The sequence below is a fragment of the Schistosoma haematobium genome, chromosome 4 (assembly GCF_000699445.3).
Source record: "Schistosoma haematobium chromosome 4, whole genome shotgun sequence".
NCBI lineage: Eukaryota > Metazoa > Platyhelminthes > Trematoda > Strigeidida > Schistosomatidae > Schistosoma > Schistosoma haematobium.
Window position 1 is genome coordinate 43,244,080 of NC_067199.1, and position 23,925 is coordinate 43,268,004.

Consider the following 23,925-nt stretch of genomic DNA (forward strand, 5'->3'; position numbering starts at 1 on the left):
TTTTTCGTAAGGATCATTCTCAGGTACTTGGTCAATTAAGTCCCTCACCTCGGCTGCAATTTCTATGGGAAGTGCCCCAACTAAATAAGCGTACTTTGTTGCTTGGGAAAGTATTTCTCTGGCTATGAATAATGCCTCTACTCTGGCGAACCAGATTCTAGGTTTGTTGGCTCCATAAACTGGCAGTCTAGATTCCGAAATAGAATTAACTGAATTTACAATAGTGTCAGCCGAATTCGGTAAACAAGTGAGGGCATCTACTGAGGGACTGTCTATGTCGTTAAGTGTATGTGGAAAAAAAGCCAATGTGTAAGGTTAAAAAATAATTAAGCAATATAGCAATCAGAATAAACTCGAGGCTCACCAGATAATTGTGGTGGACCAAACAATATATGCACTCATAAATAGTAATAAAGTTATTACGTAGAAACAGTAATGTTATAATATACGTCATATGTTATGAACACAATAAAAAATTTATGTACGTTACTTAAATCAGCTAGCTTATGCGTGTTCAGATTGCATTTCATACCAGAATCCACAATTATAGATGATTAATGATTACAATAAGATTGTTGTACTTTCAGTGATATAGTCAAACGGAGCATATAACGTAAATGTGGCTTCAGTCTATAAGTGTCGACAGTAGATGATTTACAGTTCAGTTATCACAACCCCGAGCTATAGAGAACGAGAGGTGTGTGTATAGTAGTGTATTTGCTAGCAGTTAACAGCGTGTGTCATGCTATATGTATAACACAACGGAAGAAAGTGTGTTCAGAGTCATGCACTCAAACAACATGTACAATCATTTTACAGTAAATATATAAACTGTAGAATTAACACAATAAATACAAATAACATCAAGAACTATTTACAAAATAAGTTTATCATGCCTATCTCCACAAACGTCATTATTTTGAAATCTAATATAATCTAGGTGTTCATTGCTTCCTTTTCATGTCTGAACTATTACTGATATTTCATAAGCTATCTTGAATTAGCTAAAAGAACGTCTTATTGAAAAACCATCTTGTCTGTCTGGAACCCTCACTTTTTACTTCACTTTTTTAGGTACATAAAACTGTACCTACTTGTTAGTAGTATAAAATATTTTGTACAATATTTCGCTTTTAATTAGGTAAACAAAGTGCCAGAACCAATGGAGAGAATTATTTGAAGCAAATATTTTTACAGAAACGTGAATTGATTTTAATCCTATTGGTATGTCATTAATATCGTTGTTCTAACTTTTGAAGATCACTTTAAACATAAATTTATAAAGTTATTCACCGTTGGATGCCGGCTGCGTAGTCTTGAGGTTAAGTGTTCGCACGCGATACCGAACGTCCTGGATTCGAGTTGTTCGTGCAGGATTGTGGATGCACATTGATGAGGAGTCCCATACTGAGACGAAACGGTCGTCCAGTGCTTCAAGGTTTATAATGGTGGCCTATCTTAGATCAACTCATGAATTCAACTGTTAAATTTCACGAAAGTGTTGATGATGCTTTTCGAATAAGTGGCTGGTTTGAAAATTTTGTGTTCTGTAACCATATATTATTGCCTATGAGTAACTCAGTTGCATTTATATTCTGGTGCTACACTAATTAATGGTAAATTGACTGTTTCTTTATTGGTGTAAAGAAGTTTTATTTGTTCGACCATACTGTTCCCGTCAAAGAACGTGTTTTTTGAAATACCTTTTGATCGTCAAAAAATACTTGCTAATATTCAGCGTATCTATTTATTTCTCAAGAAATTATTATCCCACTCAAACTGATGGTATAGCAACAAAGGTCTCAAGTTCAGTACCTGGTGAAGGGGTTGTAAATGTTCACTATCGAGGAGTCCCATACTAGTACGTAACGACCTTCCAATGCTTCCAGTTTCTCAATGCTATTCTGGTTAGGATCTGTTCATGATCTCAGTGAAATTAAAGAAACTCCATGGTCTTCATACTGATAGGTTTTTTCATTGTATTGCTTAAGTTGATGACACTATAATTCGTAGTATTAGGTAGCAGTTTAATTCTCTATGAAAAATTGTAAACCGATTATATTTAATAGTCCTTATATATCCGAATATAATGTTTTACTGATCAAATTTAAAATCAGGGGACATAGAAAAATGTATTTCTCATCGAAACCTGTGGGTGTACATAACATCCAGCCTTTAAATGCAGAAGTACTCTACTTAATCCCTTTCAAGTGTAATCAATTTCTCTTAACAATCAAAGCGTGAAATCAAACAGTTTATGCCAAGAATCGAAAAAGATTGGGTAACTTTTTTATTGTATTTCACTCCAACAAATATATCGGATTTTTATTTCTCATCTTAAATTATTCTTTTCTTTCTTGAAAATAATATTTGATAGGCTTCAGAAATTGAACGACTTTCAGTATGGTTTAATCCACAAGGTTTATCTGATCGTATTGGAATTAGAGAAGCTGAAGTTGAAACTTGGCTTCGTGAAACATTACGTAAAAAATCCTGGCGTAGATGGATATCATTAGCATGGGATTTATGTCCACCAGTAGCTGTCTACATGCCACAAAGGTAAGTACATTAAATCATACCATTATACATCAAATTGATAAATGTCATGATTAGTTGCTCTGGAACTTACCACTTTCAGTCATTGGAATTGTTTTCAACAGCGAAATTCGTCGGCTATTACTACTGTGAATAAATTACTGCATCAATGTATTTCCACAGTTTGTCGAGCGGATTCCTATGTATTAGGTAGCAATTACCAGTTATATTTTCACTATGAATAATAACTGTTTGTAAAGCCTACAATATGGTTTTTTTGGGCTTACTTCGATTTTGTCAATTAAGTGTATTTGCATACCAGGGTGTTAATATACAGAAGGTAACTTGAGTTCTGTACCCCATCCCTAGTCCTTAAGTTATCGTTTATGTAAAAGAATTCTTGTAATCATACCCAAAATTTATTTGACGGTTAACCACTAATGCGAAGTTCATTTAATATCAAATAATCGATTCAAGCTTTCAACATTTAAAGTCAATCCCCGTCATATTCCAAATTTTATATTTTGTTATGAGGAGTACATCTGACTCATACTGGCGGCGGGGATGTTGTTTACGGAATTGAGAGGTAGAAAAGCGAATATCCACACCAATGTTGTGCTCTTGGTCCTGAGGGAACAAAAGGAGTATGAATTTATTCTTGGTTACCAGCTACTTTGGGTCCGCATCTCCTAAAGTTGCTTCACTACTTTATGTATTAAACCTGTAGGTGAAAGGCTTATAGAATGGCTCCCTAATAAAACCACGTGCTTCGTTTTGGGCCTCCAGGCAGTGTTCTGAGCCTCACACAAATCGAAAGACGAAGTGTGATGCCTTCATGTTTGTGTTTTTAAATAAATAAATACACAATCATTCCAGAGATGAGTGATTTTTTTATCAAAGAACTTTTTTTCTTGGTATACTTAATAGCAAACTGCAAGTATCTCATTGAATACAAACCTAATGACATCGTCCACCTGTTTATGATTAGACGGAGAATGTTCACGGAGTAATGAAGCGAAGAATGCGGTTCAAAGTTGTTATCATTCACCGATCTTATTCTCAGCACTGTACAATCACGTCTATATATACATATATACAAATTAAATCGGTAAAAATAGATCTTCTCACTGGACCACATAGTTTTATTTTTCATTAATTTCTTTGTTCAAAAACATTTTAAATAACAATGTAGATCATTTGTATATATTTTTTTATTCTGCACATATTTTTTTCGGATAGATTTACTGGTTCAGATGAACTACGTCGTGAAGTGTCATTATTTGTAACAGCCAATCCATTGCTTGTAACTCATATCCCAGCTGCTTTACAATATTTAGCTACTTCAAGTAATATTGAAGACGGACGTCCTGAAGTTAGTAGGGCTTTTTTTGTTCTTTATGTTTTTTTTTTAAACTATTCATAAATAAATAAGTAGTATATGGTGTTCGTGCATGTTTTTCTGCATCATCTGTTGCACATGTCAGTATAATGAATCGTAACAGTGATTATATTCATTGTTTGACGAAGAAATATCTTGTTCCATTCCTAAATAGATATTTTTTGTTACGATTTACACGGGAATTATTCTTCTGAAAGTTAACTTTTTCAATGCATACACCTTCCGATAAATTTGATATTGATGAATTCTATTCTAACTAGTGGTTGTTAACAAAGTAACTGATTTTATTCTTCTACATGGTTCTTCTTTTGACTGAGCTTACTTCACCTTACACTTCCGTATCAATTGACAAGTAAACGTATTCATTCTACAATGAATTACACCCTAAACTTTGTGTAGTTAAATACAGTCAAGTGATTTATATTCTACCGGTTTAAAGTGATTGTCTTGATTGATTCTTTTGTTCACATTTTTTTCTTCGATAAAAAAAACAGTTGTCCCATATACTAACATGGTCACCTGTTGCACCGGTCGTTGCTCTATCATTCTTTTCACGTATGTATCCTCAACATCCATTAACACATCAATATGCTGTACGTGTATTATCTGATTATCCATCGGAAACAATGTTATTCTATGTTCCACAATTTGTTCAAGGTATTCGTTATGATAAAGTAAGCTAATCTCTGTGTGTATTTTTTTGGTTTAAATCTTAGTTTTTCCCCATAACTTGTATATTATTATTATTGAAACTGATTAGTTTGAAAACTACTTTAATTCAATAATTAGTCATGATTGAATGTTTGTTTAGTAAATTGCCAGTTTCCGTAAAACCTAAAGGACTTTCAAACCATACTTCCAAGCATAATGTTGGGAACAGCTTATATGGATGTAGGTAATGGTGGTGTTAATCCGTTACCTGGAGAAAGCCTTTTCTGTCTTGAATACATATACGGTATTGTCTTACTGTACGACGATGCGCACACAATGCAATCCTTACTGTGTCATCTGGCAATTAGTGTACGGAGTTATGGCATGTGTTTCTGCACCCTCTAAGTGCAAAGTATTTTCACTAAACTATCAGGATCCTGCGCCTGAACTGACTCTTGGTAGTGATTAGTTAGAAGTAATTGAGAATTACGTGGATCTGGGTTGATGTGTACGTGCTGTCGGTGTTGTGATTGATGAGATCAATTCTTGTATAGTGAAAGCCAGGGTGACTTATGTCAATCTAGGTCATCTTTTGCGCCTTCGTTGTGTTGGTCTAGTTGTAAAAGGTTGGGTCTACATAGCGTCGATGAGAGCAGTCTTGCTCTATGCTTGTAAAACCTGATTTCTTCAAGTTGAAGATATTAAGCAACTCTATGTTTGACCATCATTGTCTCCGAAGGATTTCAAAACTATGTAAGTAATGCAGAGTTTTGACAACTTATGTTTGGGCACAGTGACTATACTTCAATTGATGTTACCATTTTGATATACTGACTTCGGTGTCAATCCTTCTGTAACTTTATGTTACTTTCCTCATTAAAATGAATGTAATTTCTGTAAGTGAAAGAATTCTTTCTGGGTTTTTTTGTTAAACTAAACTGCTCCTCTCGTTATTATTATTTACGAAATCGAGTGTCCGACGCTCTATCCGGATTGATGGATATAGAGGGATTCTAAGGGAACAAATGGAGTAATAACTTATTCTTGATCACCGACTACCATGAGACTGCATCTCCTAACATTGCTTCACTGCCTTATGGATATACCTGTAGCTGAAAGGCTTATGGAATGGTCACAGATACTCACTACTGAGATGTTTCATATATTGTAATACAATTGTACAAATATAAGATTGTTTTCTCTCTTTCTTCTTTTCTATCTTTCCCCTATAGTTAGGTTATTTATCTGAATCAATTGTAACTTTAGCTAAACGATCACCATTATTAGCACATCAATTATTATGGAATATGAAAACAAATATATATCGTGATGAAGAAAGTTTAAAATTTGATAATGAAATTGGTAATCATTTATTAGCATTATCAAGTATAATACAAAATAATTTCAATGGGCCAACTTTAGCATTTTATCAAAGAGAATTTGAATTTTTCGATCAAATCACATCAGTTTCAGCGAAAATTCGGTTAGTTTCTTTTCAGTATAGTGTTTTGTAGATTATTAAATTATTGATTGAAACCATGAACCGATTGATGTTAGACCACCATTGAAAACCTGGAAGCACTGGAATGCTGTTTCATCCTATTGTGGGACTCCTCAGCGTAGTGCATATCCACGATCCCGCTCGCGGGTTTCGAACCCAGGACCTTCAGTCTCACGCGCGAACACTTAACCTACTAGACCTCTAAGCCGACCGGTATCCAACTGTGATAATGTCTAACTTCAATCAATCCACGAAATTGCGTGACCATCTTCCATTATACTGAGGTAGATACTTGTCTATACCTAACACAGATTAGCTCCACTGGTCACTGCTTCTCATTAGAACTCCAAGAATCCCTTCTCAAAGCCGGTCACCAGTGAGCACATGGTTGAAGTTAGACATTAACATCATTTGATACCGGCTCAGTGGTCTAGTAGGTTAAGCGTTCGCTCGCGGAACTGAAGGTCTTAGGCTCGAACCCGGCGACGGGGTCATGGACGCGCACTGCCGAGGGGTCTCATAATAGGACGAAACGACCCTCCGTTGCTCCCGCGTTTTCAATAGTAGTCCGACATCAACCTGTTCATGATCTCAATCTTTAGTTTTTTTTACATTGATTCTCGTACAAACACTTTTTTTCCAGTTTTTATGAGAATTTCTCTGTGTATGTGTTTGCTTTACGTGCGTTCTAATGTATTTTTTTAAAAGGTGAACCATCGTTTTTTAATTTCTGGTGACTGTACATTTTTGAAGCTGGACTGCTTTAATTGTGAAGTTTTTTATTATTTTTTTTCTAATGGGATTTAACTGGAAGAATGCCACTTCTATTTATTACGTCATAATTGTCTTCACTGATGGGCTGGTAATTTTAGTGAAGTAGATGATTATTTCCTTTATCTATTAATCTGTTCACAATTGAGCTATTTATTTATGTGAAATACTTGGTCAAGAGTATGGTTTGTTACTGTGTTGTTTTTATACATCAATCAATGAACACCGGTCGATTCTTCGTCAATTAATAAGTATCGTGTTATGGAGGTTTGTTGAATTTTATCGAAATCACGTAATGATATAAGTTTAATCACCAATAAAAATCCAGAAACGCACTGGACGGCCGGTTCATGCTAGTTTAGCACTTCTCAGCAATGTGGATCGACGAAGTTAAGTGTTCTCTCACAAGGCCAAAGTTCCTAGGTTTGGTTCTCAGTTGCTGGATCGTAGATGTACATTGTTGAGGAGTCATCTACACGAACGAACCGGACATTCACTATTTCAGCCTTTCAATGGTTAAACAAAACCTATCAATTTACTGAATGTTGTTCAATTCTGAGAAGGGTTAATCATGCAGTGAACAGCTCGTTCAAATTAAGACAGCATTTCGTTTTTTATGACAATCAATCTGATTACTATGGTGGCATAAAAATGTAACTCAGTTCGCCGAAGTGATATTTTCACTGTTTAGGGTCTTTCTCCAAATTTTAACTGAACAGCTTTCGAAAAACTAGCACAACCAATCACCCGATGGATTAGATATCAAGGAATTCATTCAGTTAATGATTTCATATACAACTATATTCCTTCAAATCAATGTGACTTATAGGAGGATAGATGAGTATTAAAAAAAATAGGTCGCGAAACAACCCTCCAATCCTTAATTTTTATCCATTCGGTCAATTTTAATATCAATTCGTTCCTTTGAGTTGAATATATCTAGCTTCTTAGTCAGTAGATTATATCCTTAGGGAACTGAGTGAACTTTTAGAACTGGTGGCTACTACGAACAGGTCACCATGCCATATGCCTGTTATTATTGCTTTCATTCGATTGAGGGCATTTTTCCCTAATTTTACAAACGTATCTTCCTGTTCCTTTGCTAACCCTTTTTTTAATTTCTGGGGGGTGTGCTTATAACGGAAATTTCTGTGATGTTATGCCTCTGTTGATTAAACCGGTCAGCTGTCACTTGGGTGATTTGAAGTTTGAGTTAAAATCTACTTAGTTTGAAACAAAAAAGCGTTTATTACTGTTAACATCCTTACAGAACAATTTAACCTAGAAACTGACTACGAAAATCTGTTTATTTACTACTGAATAAAACGGGTATTCAGTTCTGCCAGGTTTGAAATGGTGGTCTAGCTTGGATGGACTCATGAATTCAACTGTGAAAATATTACTGTAAAGTTTACTCTGATGGTTCTTTTTTTTTCCTCCTAAATTTTATAGATCATACCCTAAAGGTGAAGCACGTAAAAAGGCTTGTTTAGAGGCATTACGTGAAGTGAATGTGAAACCTGGTTGTTATTTACCATCGAATCCAGATTCTGTTGTATTAGAAATTGACTATATGTCTGGTACACCAATGCAATCAGCAGCAAAAGCTCCATTCTTAGCACGATTCAAGGTTAGAAATAAATTTAATTGTTTAAATATTGTAACAAATCTGTATAGGTGCTGTTCATGTCTTCTTTTTTTATGAATCCACTTTATATGTAAGCAATAAGTTGATTTATGACTGGTAAAGTGGGATTCATTAAATACTCTCTGTTTTGGATAGAAATAATTTGACTGATCTACAATTATGTCGATTCATCAGTGAAATTCATAGAATTCGTGATTTCCTTCTCCTGAATTGACTGGAATATCACATTAATGAGTAAATAGTTTGCAGGAGGATTCCTATTTACCATCTGTAACTGTATGGCTGGCTGATATTAGACGATTGACTCGTTTAATTATAAGTTTGCTGTAATTGGATGTCGACCCAATGGATCCACTTACTTACTTACTTACGCCTGTTACTCCTCGTGAAGGAACATAGGCCGCTCACCAGCATTCGCCATCCAATCCTTTCCAGCTCCTTCCAGTTGTTATTCATCCTTTTACTATTTGCTTCTATTTCCCGACGTAATGTGTTCTTTGGCCTTCCGCTTTTCCGTTTCCCTTCAGGGTTCCAGGTTAGGACTTGCCTCGTGATGCAGTTTGATGATTTGCGTAGTGTATATCCTATCCATTTCCATCGTCTTTTCTTAATTTCCTCTTCAGATGGAAGTTAGTTTGTTCTCTCCCAGAGAAGGCTATTGCTGATGGTATCCGACCAATGGATGTTGAGTATCTTGCGAAGACAGCTATTTATAAATACTTGCACCTTCTTGATGATGGTTGTTGTAGTTCTCCAAGTTTCAGCTCCGTACAGTAGAATTGCCTTGACATTCTTATTGAAGATTGTGACTTTGATATTGATTGACAGACAGTTGTTTTGAGTTCCATATGTTCTTCAACTGTAGGAGTGCTGTCCTTGCTTTGCCAATCCTCGCCTTTACTTCTGCATCTGAACCTCCTTGTTCATCGATTATGCTTCCCAGGTATGTGAAGGATTCTACCAATGGATCCAACAATCAAGTATTTTCAGCGAGATGTAAAGATCCTGGGTCTGTGGATGCTCTGACGGCAGAGTATACAAGGAACCAGAGTTTATTCATAATATACTAATTAAAATGAGTTACATGCATCATTATCAAAAGAAATATATATTAAAAGCCAATAGGTTTATTCAAATAGTATATTTTGTTCGTCGTTTTAAACCCTTGATGTTAGAATGATACTTTGTTATGTTTCTATACACTTGTCTGAACTCAATATTCACTTATATATTGTTCCACATAAAATACACTTTTCATACCTATATTATATCATTTAATGTTTTATTGTTGATACCTAGGTTCGTCGAGTCGGTGTTCAAAATTTAGAAACTGAGGCTATCAATGCAGCTAAAGAGGCAAAAAATCTTACAACTATACCTGACGATCCTTCATCTCAACATATGCATCATCATCGTGATTCCATAGATGGCATTAATCCAGTTGTGTAAGTTTGACAGATCGATAGATATATCACTGTAAGAGGTTTATAGAGTTTTGTAATTTACATTGCCGATTGATGTTAGTTTGGCACCCATTGAAAACCAGAGAGCACTGTACAGCTGTTTCGTCCGAATATGGGACTACTTAGTAATTTACATTCACAGCTCAAGTGCTTATCGAAAGCAAGACCTTTAAGTCTGACGGTGACATTCAAACCACTAAGTCGGCATCCACTTTACCTGCATCATACTCGACATAACTGAACTGCGCTGGTCGCAATTTCTTATGACTTTTCGAAATTAATCTCTATTGAGCTCATGATTTTTATTATGAATAAGGTAAGGGAGTTTGGAGAGGTTTTTTAAGTTTCTAATCAAGTTCAGTTTGCAATAATTATATATCTATATTCAACAAAAAATATAAATCTCAGAAAGAAAAGTGACTTGTTGACAGGTAATTCATAATAAAACGTTCGGGTTACAGTTTAGGGTAGTATTACTATTGCCATCCTACTAGAAGGCAATAGGTTTTTTGAAGTCTACGAAATAAAACGGATTGTCATTGGTTCATCAGATGATCAGAAATTTTGCATTTATCCCATAAACAACGTAAAATCTGAGACATTTGTGCAACAGGTCACATTGCCACATCATATTAATACGACATTGTGGAGGTATCAAGATAAACACTAGTTATATATAAGTAATAACAGTGTAGACAATGTGATTTGAAAAGGAAGAATGAGTTCCCAAAATAAAAGTTATCAGTATTATCCCGACCTTTCGGGATTGATTCTGAGTCATTTCAGCTAACATCTCCAGTCGTTTGTTGAGATAATCGAGCAGACCTTAACCACCTACTCTGAGCTTACGTACATGACTCAGTCCAACAGTAATTTACTCGATAGGCTGATATTATATCTTGGTTCAGGTGGTTCTAACCTTTTTACAACTTACTCCTACACTAGCAAGCTGTTATGACTTTTACCGTGTTGATTACCCCGTGACTAGACCCTCGATTGGAACACGACTTATATGACCTTGGCACTGTGCCGAACCAATGACGCGTTAACTAGTACATGCAGCCTAGAGTCAACTCCGAATCATTATTGGTCTCTCTCGCCTTGTCCTTCCCGTTCACTCAAACAAGCAATTTCAGCCTCCACTGTATGAATATTTCAGACATATGTGCTTAATATACAAGCAGACCAAACCTCATCATATCATAAAATAGAAAATAACATAAAATATGGTTGTTTTTTTATTTTGAATAGGAAAATGCTTTCCCAGGCAGGAATAAAATACAGACGACGTAATAGTCATCATGAATCACCGAATAGCCCATCTAGACAAACTCTAGCATCAGTTCCTCATAAATACAGTACAGTTGCATCACGTGCTAATAAAATTCGTCAACCTACCGCAAGTGGTGGCAGCACAACGAATCCCACAGATGATAAACAACTAACTACATCCACGAAATTAGGTCATGTATTCATGCAAGCCTGTATTTTCAAAGTTGGAGATGATGTTCGTCAAGTAAGTAATTATTACCATGGAAAACGAATCAATGATAATCGTTTACTGTTGCTAACTAACTTAATAAGCGGTGGATCCCTCATATCCACCAACCCAATTAAAGTACCGGACATTCGCTTTTCGTCCTCTCAATTTCGTAAACAACACCTCAGTGAATAGGAATTCCCTAACAGTGGATGTATACACGTTGCCATTTGAGAATATTTTGAGAGGGAGAGCTGAATCTCTTTAGGGGTCAATTAGAAGTTGGTCTAATATAGACAATCCATGTTTGTCCGCATTGATCTTTAATCTCTAGCACGTTAATCTCCCATAGTTCAGTTGTATAAAAAGCTTACTAAAACATGATTATTAGATGAGATAAATGGTCCGCATACACGACAATTTCACTCCAAACACAATACTAATTTTTGTACATTGTGAATTTCAGACCTAATTTGTTGTTAAATTTCGTATAATCAGGTGTTAAAAGCATAATAAATCAATTTACTAGTCATTTTAATGTCTTCTGATTGAAAATCTTCACTGAATCAAATATGCGGTTGAAGTTTTTTTGCGTATGCTGTTCTGTTTTTTGAACTGCATAGTTTACCTGTGAACTTCTTACTATCCTTTATAGACAACCTCATCATCATCATCAGGGAAAACTTTCAAAAAGTATTGAACATTTTGAATCTCTGCACATATTGATTAGCAACTTATTCTGATCTCCTTGAATTTGATTGTTCTTTGTACTGATCTAAGTTCAGAAGTTAAACCAAAGAGAAAAAAAATAATCGAAATAAATATGAAAATAATGAAAAGACAAGGATTAACAACAATCCTTCAGATATTAAAGTCATCTGAACAAGTTATTATTAATATGTTCTGGAATTTGTTATGTTCACTACTACTTATCCGTCTATCAATAAAGGGACGAGTATGGCAGTCCGTTCTGTTTTAATTTACGGCAGCGAAACATGGCTATTATGAGTAGAAGACACTCGTAAGCTATTAGTATTTGACCACAGATGCCTTAGAAATATTGCTGGCATCTGCTGGGATCACCGGATAAGTAATAGTGAGGTTCGACGCAGGGTATTAGGGAATGATGGTAAATCAGTTGATGATGTTTTGAATCTTCACCGACTGAGATGATTGGGCCACGTGTTACGTATGCCTGAACACCGATTACCACGACATGCAATGCTAACCGGTGTTGGAGATGGTTGGAAGAAAGTTGGAGGCGGCTAAACCAAAACGTGGCATCAGTGCTTGAAGACACTAACTTCTAGTCTGAGCCATGTTGGGAGATGCAGACTACTTGGTTGGAGTCCGCGTGACTATCGTAACCAATAGTTGGAGACTGGATAAAATGGCTCAGAATCGATCAGAATAGCGTAAATGTATACACTCTTTGTTTTCCCTTAAACTAAAAGAATAAAATCGCTTCATATCTTTCATTCTATGAACTACAGTCTTTCTTTCATATATTACAACTACTGAATTAAATGCTTCTATAAATCCGGTGTTCATCTTGTTGTGTTAATGAGATATGGCAACTTGGACCGATGCATATATGTGCCTGGTCTTACGTTATAGCTGAATGACCGACTGACTACTACTTAAAGTTTTTCTTGATCATATTGTCTAGAATGATATTCTAAGTTTCACAATTAAACTCTATAGTTCAAAAAAAAGAAGAAAACAAAGAAAAAAAAAGATCACCTCTGAAGTTATTCAGTTGAACAATTACAAATCTTCTTCATCACTTCGCTTAAATTCATTTACTTCAATTATTGAAGAAAAAAAAAAGTTTAACAAATCAACATTTAATATGATTTCAAGCCTATTCCAATTACATGAATGAAACTATTCATTCTATTGACAGCATCAATCATTTATATGATTCCAATTGAATTGAAATACATCTGTTTAATCATTGCATATAAGAATAATAATAATAATAATAATGATTGACAGATATTTCAATGTTAATTATCATTTGTTGTTGGGCTTTTTTCTTTCTTTTTTCTCTCTTTTTCTCTTTTCTCTCTTTTCTCTTTCATGTTATTTCACATTTATTCTTTACAAGGATATATTGGCATTACAAATTTTACAATTATTTAAAAATATATTTGAAAGATGTGGATTGGAATTATTTGTTTATCCGTATAAAGTTGTTGCAACTGCACCAGGAGTAAGTTGGTTAATAACAGTTTTTATTATTATTATTATTATTATTGGTATAAATATTATTATTTCCTTAATGTTGAATTAAACAGAAAGTATAAAGTAGGATTGAAGGATACTTGTAAGTTCACTAGTATTTGATCACAGATATTACTTGTATCCTTTGGGATTAGCGAGTAAGTAATAGTGAAGTTAGACGCAAGGTATTAGGGATTGATGATAAATCGGTTGATGAGGTTATGAATCTTCATCGACAGAAATGGTTGGACCACGTATTACATATGCCTGAACCCTGATTACCACGAGGCGTAATGCTGACTAGTATTGGAGACGGATGAAAGAAAGTAAGGGGTGGCCAAATTAAAACGTGGCATTAGTCCTTGAAGTCACTAACTTGTAGTTTGAGCCATGTTGGTAGATGCAGACTACATGGTTAGCGTCCGCGTGACTACCGTAACTAATGGTTGGAGACTGAGTAACATGACTCAAAATCGATCACAATGGTGTCGGTGTATACACTCTTTGTCTTCCCTTAAAGTGGATACCTTTGTTTCTACGAACTAGTTCTTTCTCCTTATATAAAATGTTTTTTACTACCATTGAAGTAACTACTTCTATGAATTTAGTGTTCCTCAGGCATAGCAACTTGGACCGATGCATATGTCTGCCTGATCCTACGTTACAGATAAGTTGTTTCATGAACTTTCTGCTAATTTTACAATCACTAATAATAGGAAGCTGTCGGACGAGCGTTTAATCGTATCGTGGAACCCCACGCTCCACTTGAGATCGATATGATTGGTTAACTGACATTGGAAATGTAGACTGGTATAGGTGCTCATCGTAAAGACTAAGTTTCGACCCCTCAGTAAAGTTATCAGTGTACGCTGATGATTAATTTAAATGAAAGGTCAACAAAATAGTTGTTTTCGATTAGATCTTCATCAGGTTTTACTCTAATGTGCATCAGTATATAATGCAGTTAACCTCTGTCTATCGTTCTTGACTCGACCTTTGGTGTTTCCTCAACTAAAGGTTAAATTACCTGGTTCTGCTGCATCTATGTGTATCTACGAATTGAGCTGCTCCCATGTAGAATGGTATATTGAGCGCACAACCAGACAGCTGAGCCAACGAATTAGTGAGCACCTCCTCTCGTGGTTAAGAAAGGATATCGTCAAAGCAATAGTCAGCTCTGTTCTTTCATATTTCATCGATAGCGGTCATGTAGTTGACAGAAATAGGTCATTTGAAGTAATTTATCATATTCTTACTAGTTTTCTTTATGAGTTTCGATCTCATCTGTTACACATAGTAAAAGCCAAAGAGATACGAGCTAACAATTTAAGGATCTAATCGAAAAGGTGTATTTATTAAAAAAAATTTTCTCCTTTTAGCGTGGTGTCATTGAATGTGTACCAGATAGTAAGTCACGTGATCAAATTGGACGTCAAATTGATGGCAAATTATATGAATACTTTTTAAGTATATATGGTGATGAAACTAATCCCAGTTACCAAACGGTATGTGAATATTTAGTTTGTAAACAATTGTTCTGTTGTTGTTTTTCATATTTGCTTACATTCGGTTTCTCCATAGACATTAAAATATAAATATCTTTTTAATAAGTTGTGATAGAGAATAGGCTAAAATAGTTATATGTTAGGTTAATATACTCTACACAACAGTAAATTATGTTTCACTATGAATAATAATATCTCTCTGATGGCTGGAAAATGTATTGAACACATACACCTATCTACCTACCGTTCACTCTGTTATTATGTTATGGTTATAAAATGAGTATGAGGCGAGGTCATCCGTGACCCAAATATTTCAATGGTAACGTCTTATAGTGTAAAGATAGATGAAACTGGTTCAAATCCCTCATGAGCTTATCAGTCCTCTCTAAATTGTAGACATTCCTTATCAAAGACTGTCAACTAGTACGAAACCTTATTCGAGCAGGATCTCTTTTCGACTACTCTCAACCTCTTAACAGTGGGTTTTCTTTGAAAGAAATATTAAAGTATCCAAACTGAGATATAATGTCAGTTCGTTGAGTCAATTGGCCAGTTGACTTAGGCGGTAACAAAAATATACAAATTTCCACGTTTGATCTCTGTGTCGGTTCTTAAGTACAGATTTATTCCACGATTCGTCGTCCGTTTCTTACAGAATCCGATTTTTGGTGAACTTTTGCTCTTTTTTATCATTTAAAATCATATCCCCACGAGTCTCCCACTTATTGTTTATTTAATGCTTTGTTAGTATAAGGTTTTGTGAAGATTGTAAACTTTTCATAGTTTAAGTAAAGGGCTGATCTTAGCTAGACCAGTTGTTCTGTATTTGTATGGAACTCCTTAACAATGTGCATTCGAGACTCTGGACCTATAGACTCGCACACAAGTCCTCAACATCTACAGGCCACCAAGTTAGTGTCCCTTAGTTTATATCCAATAGAGTTCAGTGATGTCATGTGTGAATTAATTGAAGTACGATATATATATATATATATATATATATATATATATATACCATTTGATCCCAGTTTGTTGGTCTGAATATCTTGGATTCAATTCTCTTTGACCAGGTTACTTGATGCATATTTCTGAGTAATTTTGATACTTGAACAAAACAACTATCCAATGCTTCCTGGTTTTCAATAATGGACTAGTCAAGATGAATTCATTTATTTAAGCTAATGAATATTTCATACTTATTATCATGATGATTAATTTCTGTTTCAAATAAACAAACAAACAAACAATAATGTTTGTTCATTTGAACTATTTTCTTTTCTATATACCTCTTTATGTTAGTAATGATAATAATAATAATAATCATTTCGGTATTCATCATTGTCATTATCATCGACATTTATTAATATTTAATGTTGGAGATTATCGGTAATTTATTATATCTACCTGTGTGTATCCAACAGAATCCTATCACATTAACTAACTAACTAATTAGTCTTAATATTTCACTCATTTTGTGTATAATATTGATTATATATAGAAATCTCAATTTTAGAGATTCATACAAGTCTATATCCATATAGAAATATCTTACCGATATTAGATCAATTCACTAAGAGAGAATTCCTTATGATAACAACTATTTATATTGTTCATTCATGTTGATGAATATAATTGTGTATGTTGAAGGTTGGGGGTGGGGATGGGGGAAAGGGGTATCTAATGTGAAAATTTGCCGAATTATTGAGAGAAATAAAGAAAAACAAAACAAAAAGGAATACAAAACATAAATTATGAATAGGATTGTTAACTTATTGGAATAGAAAAGTAGGATTGAAGAGAAATAGGAAAAATACATAGGTATGTTAATAATAATAACAACAACAAGAAGAAGGTAAAAGAAAAACGAAGTTCACAAAATAATCATAAAATTGATGTTAATCAGTTTTAATGTCACATGTAGGTATATGGGTTATTTTGTGTTGAATATATACATGCTTTCGAATGTAGTATGTTAAAAGGGAGGTCAGTTAATACCGCTTATTCTCTTTATCCTTATGAACGAGTATGATGAATGTCCAATACTCTTTTCACCAGCTAATAATATTAATGTGGTCACTTGTAATTAACTTTGAAGTGAATTACCACAATTCAAATAATGAAGTTATGACTTGTAGTGTCCAATTACATCTGATTGTGAGATTATGGGTTTTACCAATCCTAATCAATGTTCGTCCGATTTTACTCAAATTTGATTACAGTTAACGAGAACTCAATGATTTTGTTTTGTTTTGAGAGGACGATTAGCAGATTCTTATAGTAGGAACTCGGATCCATTCAGCTGAATTCGAAGGAAGTCAGGATACGTTGATATTTCAAAAATTCAAACTCGTCATAAAATAACTACAACTGTGACCTCAGAACACGTAAGAAAAATTTCAAACTAAAAACAAAAACAACCAATCAGGTCAATAGAGTATTAAAAAATTGAAAAACAGTGACCGAGAGCTTTTTTGCATGCCATAGCTACTAGTTACTGTGAGTTGCTCCTTCCAGATCTAAAGGTGGCATGGGTTTTGCTGTGGTGCCTAGCTTTGATTCCACGACGTTGGTTGCTACTGTAGCCATGTCTACAACCTTTAGTACAAATCATTATTTGTTTGTTTTATCTCTAAGTAACTAAAACACTTGATGTAATTCATTCTATTCAAGATTAACGCCTAATTAATTCGTTTGATTTCTCTCTCCCTTCATCCCTTTTGCATATTGATTTTAGGCTCGTCGAAATTTTACATTAAGTTTAGCTGCCTACAGTGTATTTCTTTATTTAATACAAATTAAAGATCGTCATAATGGTAATATTATGATTGATAAAGTTGGTCATATTATACATATAGGTAAGTGAGAATAGATAAAGGATTTCTTTTTATTTGTAACTATGGTCACAGTCACTTTATTTTTTTTTTGTGTGGTGTTGTTGTATTCTCGATAGTTTGGAATGGACAGATTTCGCTGTCATTTCTGCACAAAATAAATCATAAATGATCTATTCCATTAAGTTGTTTACTCGAGTATTGTCAGAAGTACGAGGGTGGTTTTTACTTGTCATTCGTTCATCCGGTGGAAAGATACTCTGTGAAGGGAACTGGGTTGAAGAGATAGTTTTAATAACCTAAAAGTATGACTGCACTGTTCAAGGGACAACTGCTTGAGACGCGTCATCACTCGACATTGCATACACTATATTTTAAATTAGGTGATTTAAAATTTAAAATTAGGTGGTACTATGCTCAATAGTAACCTCTCAGACTTTCAATTTGGGTGATTTGACTTCAAATCCACTTTTGAGTATCCCTTTCTTCATTGTCCCCAGTACACCTTGCTGATGAGTCTCAACTAACCACTTCAAATTGAGATATTGTCAATTATTTTAGTACATAGACATGTAATTTTCCCCTGAATTGGTTTACATGTCTTCATCCATTGTATATTCTGCTAAGCTTCTTTTTTTCTCTAATTTCGTCAATACTTCTAACAGACTACTGTAGTGTTTTTACATAATCATAATTAAAATACTAAGATTTCCACGATGTAAGTCCCTAGTTTGAATCTCACTCTACCTAGGTGAATATTCAAATAGTATTAATCCTGTGTTTCATATTGTGACTCAAGAGTCACCCTCAAACCTGTGTACTTACTAAATAAGTTACATAAATAAAATGAAACTAAATATATTCACCGAAGTAAAAATACTTTTGATAAGTGAGCAATCCAGTCCAGTCTTATAGACTTTGAGTCAGTCACCCACCAACTGTTTTAGAAGATGTTTTGCACAATATCACGAACTGATTGAGGGTCGTAGAATCAGGTACTGACGTAGGCACCTTGACCTTGAAGTAGCCCAAGCGGTTCTGATTGGCTCGTCCATAAATTATAGTCTCACCAAACTATGAATCTAACAGCCTTTCTATCAGTCGATCAGCTACAACGTTGGACCAGGTCCAAGTTGCCATATCATACCATATGATACAAGGAGAAAGAATTAGTTCGTAGAAAGAAAGGTATCAAGTAATTTCATTCGCACGGTTTAAGGGAAGACAAAGATTGTATACACTGATGCGATTGTGATCGATTCTAAGCCATGTCACCCAGAGTCTCCAGCCATTGGTTACGATAGTCTCATGGACCCCAACCATGTAGTCTGTGTCTACGAACATGGTTCAGACTAGAAGTTAGCGATAATTTTTCTATACTTATTATAAAATGTTTGAGGAAATGATGTTTTAATGAAAAAAAGTTTTTTTCTTTTTTTCTCTTCTTTTTTTCGCAGATTTTGGTTTCATGTTAGAAAGTAGTCCTGGTGGTAATTTAGGCTGGGAAAGTGATATGAAATTAAGTAAAGAAATGTTTATGATTATGGGTGGTCGTATGGATAGTCCATCATATTTATGGTTTGAACATTTATCTATACAAGCATATCTTGCATTAAGACCATATCAAGAATGTATTGTATCATTGATTTCATTAATGTTAGATAGTGGTTTACCATGTTTTCGTGGACAAACTATTAAATTATTAAGACAACGTTTTGCACCACAATTATCTGATCGTGAAGCAGCTGCATCATATTTACGTATTATACGTACATGTCTTGCACATTGGCGTGATAAATCATATGATGTTTTACAATATATGCAAAATCAAATACCTTATTAAAATGGTTCTTAATTCATTCTCAACAACATGTATGTATGTATGTATGTATGTTGTTACATATAATGTAAACTCTGAAGCATAATGATGATATCCCTTCAATCAAATTACGCTCAATTTCTTTCTTTCTTTCTTTCTTTCTCTCTCTCTCTCTCTCTCTCTCTCTCTCTCTCTCTCTCTCTCTCTCTCTCTCTTGTCTACCCGTCCATTCGTCCGTCCGCGTGCACGCGCTCGCGGTTGCATTAAATCAGTCAATTATCATTTCTCATTCAAATGATCAATTTATCCATGAATATATTCCCTTCTTCAAGATAATAATAATAATAATAATAATACTATACTATACCATATATTCTATACAATCATAATTATATTCTATCTGTGATGATCTATAATGATTAAACTATGTATATTTTATGCTTAGTTTATGAATTAATCCTTATGTTGTTACGTCACCACGTTAGAAAACAGAAAGAAGAAGAAGAAGAAGAAGAAGAAAAGAACAGGTAATTCGGCACACCCCCCACCATCACCTTATTTAATCTTTGTTGTTACTATCACTATTATTATTATTATTTGTTGTCGTTCCTGTTTACCTTATAATAGTTGTATAATTGATTCTACTCTTATTCTACAATGAAATAATCCTTCTAACTACATTTTCATATATGTAAGTATGTGAGAATGTATGATGAAAAGCATAGGATTAGTGAAATAGATAATCTTTTATCTATGTATATTGTATTTCAGTCAATATGTCTAAGAAGAACTATCACTTTCTATTTCCTATACCAACTATCTTCTCTTCTATATTCTATAAATACATGTATGTATTCTTCAAAATTGCCTATTATATTTACTCTGTCATCTTTTCTCTCCAGATTAAAAAAGTGAACCAACCAACCAACTAAACAAACAAACAAATCTATTGAACTTAAATACAAAGATCGTATTTATTTGTTTTCTTTATTTAATATAAATTTCCTATTTTATGAAAGATCCGGTCTTTGTATTTGATCTTAATATAGTGTGTTTAATTTAGTTGATTATAATGAATGTAGAGCTTGACACTTAACCTTTTAATGCCCTGTTAGGATTGAGGGTGGGGAGAGATAGTTCTTCCCTTCAAAATTCTCTCGCAGCTACTGCCATGGAAGTCCTATTTACTACTTTCTAGTGACGGAGTTATTGTTTACGAATAGAGGGAATGAAAAGAGAATGTTCGTCTCTTTAATCTGGTTGGTGGATATGGAGGATCCATCTAGAGGAGTTGGAAAACATTCATTCCAAACCAATGTGCTCCAGTATCCTGAGGGAACAAATAGTGTATAAAATCATTCTTGGTCACTGACCACCATGGGACTGCATCTCCTTATGATGCTCCATTGCGTTGTGCATTAGACCTCTGGGTCAAAAGATTGGAATCCCCCCCTAAGCAAATTACCTATCTCATTTTAGGCACCTAGATCAAACATAAATTTAATGATTTACGTGGCATATACATTTTGGTCTCCCTTTGTACTAATGTTTTAGTATTTTAATAAGTAAATAAACCAACATGACCAATTCTAAGACAGATCAGCTGATATCAACTACTGATCGCTGTTATTAAGTTGACCCTCACCTACGTAGTCTACATCTACCAACAGTGTTTTAGTCGTGAACATTCTAAATTATTTCATGAAGTGAAATTAGAAGTTTATAGAGCTTTATTTTTATGAATAATGTATATTAAATTAATTAATTACTGACTACTAAGAGATGCACACTGCTAGTGTAGTGCACGAGAACACAAGTGGGGACAATAGAATGTATTTGAATACTGAATTACAGAACAACTTAGTAAAATCTGAGAACCATACAGTAAATTCTTCATTTGCAAAATGTCAATCAATTGTCTCAGACTTCGTTGTTCCTTCGTTAATAAATACTTTCAATAAACACTTGTATCTTCTGGATGGTGGCTTTTGTAGTTCTCCAAGTTTCCGCCCCATATAGTAGAACTGTCTTGAAAATTGTGACTTTGGTGTTGGTTGACAGACAGATATTTTGAGTTCTAGATATTCTTCAATTATAGATATACTGCTCTTGCTTTGCAGATCTGCACATTTACATCTGCATCAGATCCATCGTGCTCATCAGTGATGCTGCCCAGATATGTAAATAATTTTACATCTTCCATAGCTTCTCCGTCATGTGTGATTCGATTGATGTATGTTGACTTGTATAGGAGAATCGTGCTTTATATATTGGATATATATATATATATATATATTTATACTTTGATCATTTTGTGTCATTGAATAAAAATAAAGCGAAGGAAATTTCCTCTTTTCAACAAAATCATTTACTTACATTTGTATTTACAAAATATAAGTTTATAGAAGGATAGAAAAGGTTACATCATAAAATGATTCGAGATTTTAATTATCAAATGAGGTCACCTAATAATCAAGGGATTAGATCAGATTAGAAGGATGAAAATAATTTACGGGTCAGAATTATGAAAGATAATTGTTCACTTGATAAATATAAAGGTCATCATAAAAGGTTAAGTAAATGGTTTCGTCGAAAAGAGAAAATTTTCTTTCTTTGTTGAATTCTCTTTATTTATATTCAATGACATAATGGGTTATTTTAATTATAACAGTTGAATTGATGAATTGATCTAAGCTAGACAACTACTGAAAACCTGAAAGTTCTGGTCTGCCATTTCATCATTGTATGGGACTCCTTAGCAGTGCGCATCCACAATCCCGCACAAGAGGCCTAAACCCAGGATCTTCGGTCTGCCACACAAACACTTAACTTCTATACCACTGAGCCAGAATCCAATGGTGTTAATGTTAAACTACAATACATTTATAATGGGGATTTGTGGTGATTATAATAAATTTAATAGTTGAATTCATGAGTCAATTTAAGCTAGACCACCATTGAAAACTGTTAGATGCCGGCTCAGTGGTTTATAAGTCAAGCGTTCACGCGCGAGACCGAAGGTCTTGAGTGCGAGTCTCAAATGTGAGATCATAGTTTCGCACTGCTGAAGAGCTTCTAGGATTTCGATGGTAGTTAATCTTAGATCGACTCATGCATTCAACTGTTAAAATTACTACAATTTCCATAAATCCCAGTTCTGATGATTGGGTGCTCATTAGTGACTAGCTTCAAAATGGATTTCCTGGATACCTAGCCAGAAGCGGTGATCAGTAGAGTCCAATTTGTGTCGGATGCAGACAATGCATGAAGGGTTGCTCAAAATCAGAGAATGTAATTTTGATATTTATTTGGTTAGCTTTTACAGATTAACTTCAAATTCATCAAAAATCGTGGATTGCCTAAAAACTATTTTGTTCAAAATACAATGATCGTGAAGAGAACTGAATATCTTAGGCTCCTTTCTACTGTAATATTTTAAACTCAAACGATATATATTGGATATCTTTGTCAGTTGGAAATAAGTGGTCATTACAAATCTAAAGATTCTTTGTTATATCTAGAGCTTAGATTCTTGATATACCGCGTACAACTTGACCACTCGAACGCTAGAATACTCCAAGTCGCAAAATGACAAGATAGAAGACGAATGAGAAGGAATATTATTCCAACAGTGTCAGATATGGTACAAAACTCTCAGGTATCTATAGTTTTTAGTAAAAGTAAAATCATTAATGTCATCCAATTCGCATACAAGAATTTTCAACATTTCTCTAATAGGGAAACTGCATGTAGAGATTCTAGAATGTTCTTCCATAGGATGATTGGATAGAATATCTTCGGCTCTTTCTGAGCTTCCTCAAGTTCGCCAGTAGGCTGCCCTCACATTCTTGGACTCATCCTCATCAAAATTACTATTCAGATTTCAGAATATTATGACTCAAATGACGTCATTGACTAATAATTTATTTCATATATCCACGTTGGATGGTGGCTCAGTGGTCAAGTGGTTAAACACTCGCGGGCGAGACTGATATGTCCTGGGTTCGAATCCCACGAGTCAGAATCGTGGATGCGCACTGCTGAGGAGTCCTACAATCAGACGAAATGGAGGTGCAGTCCAGGTTTTCCATGGTGG

The 23,925-nt window shown here is 34.4% G+C and overlaps 1 protein-coding gene across 1 annotated transcript in view; it reads left to right on the forward strand.

Annotated features, from left to right (window-relative positions):
* SH3BP5_2 (SH3 domain-binding protein 5) overlaps positions 1-19,853 on the forward strand; it is a gene marked incomplete at both ends in the record, with an annotated part of 87,506 nt that extends 67,653 nt beyond the window's left edge. The window contains 12 exons of the mRNA XM_051219397.1: positions 1,142-1,224; positions 2,378-2,559; positions 3,775-3,907; positions 4,429-4,608; positions 5,818-6,068; positions 8,310-8,487; positions 9,805-9,950; positions 11,220-11,484; positions 13,559-13,663; positions 15,054-15,179; positions 17,914-18,034; positions 19,468-19,853. Coding sequence (XP_051067091.1) covers positions 1,142-1,224; positions 2,378-2,559; positions 3,775-3,907; positions 4,429-4,608; positions 5,818-6,068; positions 8,310-8,487; positions 9,805-9,950; positions 11,220-11,484; positions 13,559-13,663; positions 15,054-15,179; positions 17,914-18,034; positions 19,468-19,853 — 2,156 coding nt within the window. The remainder of the gene's footprint in view (positions 1-1,141; positions 1,225-2,377; positions 2,560-3,774; positions 3,908-4,428; positions 4,609-5,817; positions 6,069-8,309; positions 8,488-9,804; positions 9,951-11,219; positions 11,485-13,558; positions 13,664-15,053; positions 15,180-17,913; positions 18,035-19,467) is intronic.
* Between the last annotated feature and the right edge of the window lie 4,072 nt (positions 19,854-23,925).